This window comes from Rhinopithecus bieti, unplaced genomic scaffold (assembly GCF_001698545.2).
Source record: "Rhinopithecus bieti isolate Rb0 unplaced genomic scaffold, ASM169854v2 scaffold_57210, whole genome shotgun sequence".
NCBI lineage: Eukaryota > Metazoa > Chordata > Mammalia > Primates > Cercopithecidae > Rhinopithecus > Rhinopithecus bieti.
Window position 1 is genome coordinate 1,262,229 of NW_016823439.1, and position 4,312 is coordinate 1,266,540.

At 46.8% G+C, this 4,312-nt stretch overlaps 1 protein-coding gene across 1 annotated transcript in view; it reads left to right on the top strand.

The window, feature by feature from the left end:
* Positions 1-2,292: 2,292 nt before the first annotated feature.
* Positions 2,293-4,312, top strand: part of GDPD1 (glycerophosphodiester phosphodiesterase domain containing 1) — a 59,040-nt gene continuing 57,020 nt past the window's right edge. The window contains 1 exon segment of the mRNA XM_017861590.1: positions 2,293-2,558. Coding sequence (XP_017717079.1) covers positions 2,417-2,558 — 142 coding nt within the window. The 5' untranslated portion in view covers positions 2,293-2,416.

Here is a 4,312-nt window from a genome sequence, read left to right on the forward strand (position 1 = left end):
AAAAAAAAAAAAAAAGCAGTTAGAATGTGAGATTTATGTATCATCTAAAATTTACTGGGTGGGAAGGGGTAGAGGTACTTCCAGAAGAACAAATGACTTCTTAGAAGCTGGGGAGAAAGCACGTTTTGGAAAAGAAATGATTTTTTGAAAACATAAATGTGTCCTTGGGAGAATACTCATGTGATATCATACTTTTGTGACAATGTCTCTCTCTCATCTCTGACAAGATTAGAGTAGTTCCCAGGGAGGAGATTTATGACAGTTAAGTTCTTTTGGGAGCCTTTGATTTTAGGCAAATAAGGGATTCCAGGAATTTAAATGCCTTCAGCTCAGAGATATATATATATTTTTTTTCTTTTTTTCTTTTTAATTTTTTTTTTAGAGACGGAGTCTTGCTCTGCCGCCCAGGCTGGAGTGCAGTGGCATGGTCTCTGCTCACTGTAAGCTCCACCTCCCAGGTTCAAGCCATTCTCCTGCCTCAGCCTCCCTAGTAGCTGGGACTACAGGCATGCACAACTATGCCTGGGTTATTTTTGTATTTTTAGTAGATACGGGGTTTCACCACGTTGGCCAGGCTGGTCTCGAACTCCCGACCTCAGGTGATCTGCCTGTCTCGGCCTCCCAAAGTGCTGGGACTACAGGCATGAGCCACCATGCCCAGCCTCAAAATAATTTTTATGCCACAGTGGTTTATTCTAGACCCTTCCATTGCCGTCAGGTGATATTTTGAAAAATAGAACTATGTGCCTCAGTTGATCTACAGGAAATAGTTTAACAACCCTAAACAGAAGACACAATTTTTTAATCTGTGAGTTTCCTCAAATGTTGCTCTGTTGCCCAGACTGGAGTGCAGTGGCACCATCAAGGCTCACTTCAACCTCGACTAAAGGGTTTTCTTTTTTTTTTTTTTTTTGAGACGGAGTCTTGCTCTGTCGCCCAGGCTGGAGTGCGGTGGTACAATCTCCGCTCACTGCAACATCTGCCTCCCGGGTCCAAGAGATTCTCCTGCCTCAGCCTCCCGAGTAGCTGGCACTACAGGTGGGTGCCACCATCCCTGGCAAATTTTTGTATTTTTAGTAGAGATGGGGTTTCGCCATGTTGGCCAGGCTCGTCTTCAACCCCTGACTTCAAATGATCTGCCCACCTCAGCCTCCCAAAGTACTGGGATTACAGGCTTGAGCCACCGTGCCCGGCCACCCCCTGTTTTCTTCTAATTTTCTTTTTATAGTTGAGATAGGGTCTTGCTCTGTTGCCCAGGCTGGGGTGCAGTGGTGCAGTCATAGCTCACTGCAGCCTCGATTTTCCAGGCTCAAGCAATACTCCCACTTCAGCCTCCCGAGTAGCGTGACTACAGGTGCACGCCACCACGCCGGTCTTATTTTTGTTTTACTTTTCGTAGAGATGGGGTTTCGCCATGTTGCCCAGGCTGGTCTCGAACTCCCGGGCTCAAGCGATCCACCCTTCCCAGCCTCCCTAAGTGCTGGGATTACAGGCGTGAACCACCGCGCCCAACTGAATCACAGGATTTTAAATACTCACTCTGCTTTTCTAGTCCTGTGGGAGATATGGTCTTCGTAAAATTTCTCCCTCAGTCCTGGATGATTTATTTCTTTTGCATTGAAGTGTGGCTCTTCGTGTGTTAGCAGTTTGTAATTTGTTTGATGAAAGGAAAACTAGTAGGGCCTTCTGGAACGTAGTTATCTGTCTTTCTAGGACTTTTAGGTAATACTTTATAATCTTGACAAAGTTTCCTTGTTTTATACGGATGTGTAAGCCAGCAAATACTTCTACAGTGCCTATTGTGTACAAAGAATGAGGATTGCACTTTCACAATGAAATGAGAGGAGAGGGGTCGATCTCTCAGATAGTTGACTGGTAAAACGGTACCTTTTCTAGTATATGTGACCATAGGGGAAATTCTCTCTAGGCTAGATAAATGGATGAGTTTATTCAGTTTTAGCAAGCTTTATTGCCTCCACAGGTAAAATTATTTGCATTTCCTAGAGTAGGGGCTAAGATGCGCCCTGGAATCTTTCCTTTTTGATGTGGATTTTCCAATTAGGAAAGGCTATCCGTGAATAGTCTTTTCTGCTTGAGTGATGGCCAACACACTGGCAGGTTTGCAAGCTTTCTCTTCATGCAGGTTGGTCCACAGAGCTAGGTGACAAACGCTCACTCCAGGATCTCTGCAGGCTCCTACTCGAGAGCCGGAGCGCGCCTGCGCGTCGGAGCCCCTTTGTTGCTGGGGCGCTGGGGTCCAGCTGCACATGCGCACTAGGCCGGCACTGACAAGTGCGCTGCACCACTGGCACCGGCTGGGGGCGAGCAGACCTCGAGCAGCCGCCGCCGTCGTTGCTACTGCCGCAGCGGAGTTCAGAGGGCCCGGAGGTGGGAGACTTCCCACACGGTGACTGAGATGTCGTCCACTGCGGCTTTTTACCTTCTGTCTACGCTAGGAGGGTACTTGGTGACCTCATTCTTGTTGCTTAAATACCCGACCTTGCTGCACCAGAGAAAGAAGCAGCGATTCCTCAGTAAACACATCTCTCACCGCGGAGGTGAGAGGGGTCCCCAGAGCCCGATGGCGGAGGTGGGGGAGGCTGAGGGTCCTTTGCGGCTCCGCAAAAGGCAGCCGGGTGCCAATCCCTGAAACTTTGAGAAAGAATGGGGTTGTGTGAATTGAGGGCTCCTCCGGAGGTGAAGGCTGTGTGAAGGGAAGGTCTCCTGAGACGAGGGAAGGAGAGGGATTCCCAGTCAGATCCACGGCGGGGGTCTCTCGAGGGCAGCAATGTGAGGGGTTCTCTGAAACGGGAAAGACCCGGTCGAGAATGAAGGGTAGGTGGAGCGTTTCTCGGCGGATGGAAGGATGATCGCAAGGTCCCTTCCTAGCAGCAAGACACAAAAGGGGAGCGCCGTGTAGAACCGAGGGTACCCCGCGGGGGGCACCGGGAACACACTGCTCCAAGCGAGCCAGTGGCTGAGTGGATGGGAAGAGCCGAGGCGTCGAGGAGGGCTGGGGATTTGCGTGAAACTGGACAAGCTGTAGCCCCTTGTCTGCGGTCCTGGGGGCCCGTCCCATCCCCACGTTCCGAGCACTCATAATTGAGAAGAGAGGGAAACCGAGTCCTCCGAGCCAGGGACATTTCCCAAGGTCACAATTAGAGCCAGGGCTGAACTGAGACAGGAGCTAGAGCGTCCTGGTCCCCAGGGCTGGAAACCTTGCATTTTTTTTTTTTTTTTATTTTTTTTTTTTAGCACTACAAAAAATAAAAAATTTAAAAATAAATAAATAAACACGCAAAGACACGTGGATTTTCAAAAGACTAGAAATGATTTCGTTTAGGACAGGACAGTATTGTTTAAAGAAAACAAAAATAAGTTTCTTTTGGAAAAGTGTTTTGCTAAAAGGAGCCCAGGTAGTCCACCCTCTGATTTCCCAGATAAGAGGCCAAATCTTTGCTTCTTCATTATTGTATAATAATGTGTCTTCATTGCATTTCAGGTATGATTTATAAAGTGCGGTGAAACTGGATTAGTTTCAATCAATTTTAACTGTTCTTTAAGGGTGAATCTTAAACTGGTTTAAAATTTGCTTGAAATTTAATACACACTTGAAATGATAATTTCTAGGAGTTTACAGTCTAAAACTTGGTTTAGTACCATAATCACTTTACTAACAAGTATTGGCCAAGGAATAAGGTTTTGAAATATAAATATGGAAATACATTATCATTCTTCTATATAATTTTGTTAGTCTAATGAGTGACTTCAGTAGTATTCTAGCCTTCCCACTCATGAAAAGCCTCAGAGGTTTTAAAGGGTGGTCAGCCAAATGCCGTGTTATTGTTTATTTGGGTTATCTGTTTTAATAGCTACCTGGTTAAACTGTATGATGACATTTAACTATTAAAGTGCCTTCAACCATTGGAACCAGGGACCAACTTTTAGTATTCAAGTTGTCGTCACAGAAGCAATTTTCTTTTCTTTTCTTTCTTTTTTTTTTTTTTGAGACTGAGTCTCGCTTTGTCGCCCAGGCTGGAGTACAGTGGCATGATCTCGGCTCACTGCAAGCTCCTCCCCCCGGGTTCACGCCATTCTCCTGCCTCAGCCTCCTGAGTAGCTGGGACTACAGGCGCCCGCCCGCCACCACTCCCAGCTAATTTTTTTTTGTTTTTAGTAGAGACGGGGTTTCACCGTGTTAGCTAGGATGGTCTCCATCTCCTTATCTCGTGATCCGCCCGCCTCGGCCTCCCAAAGTGCTGGGATTACAGGCGTGAGCCACCGTGCTGGGCCCTTTTTTTTTTTTTTTTTT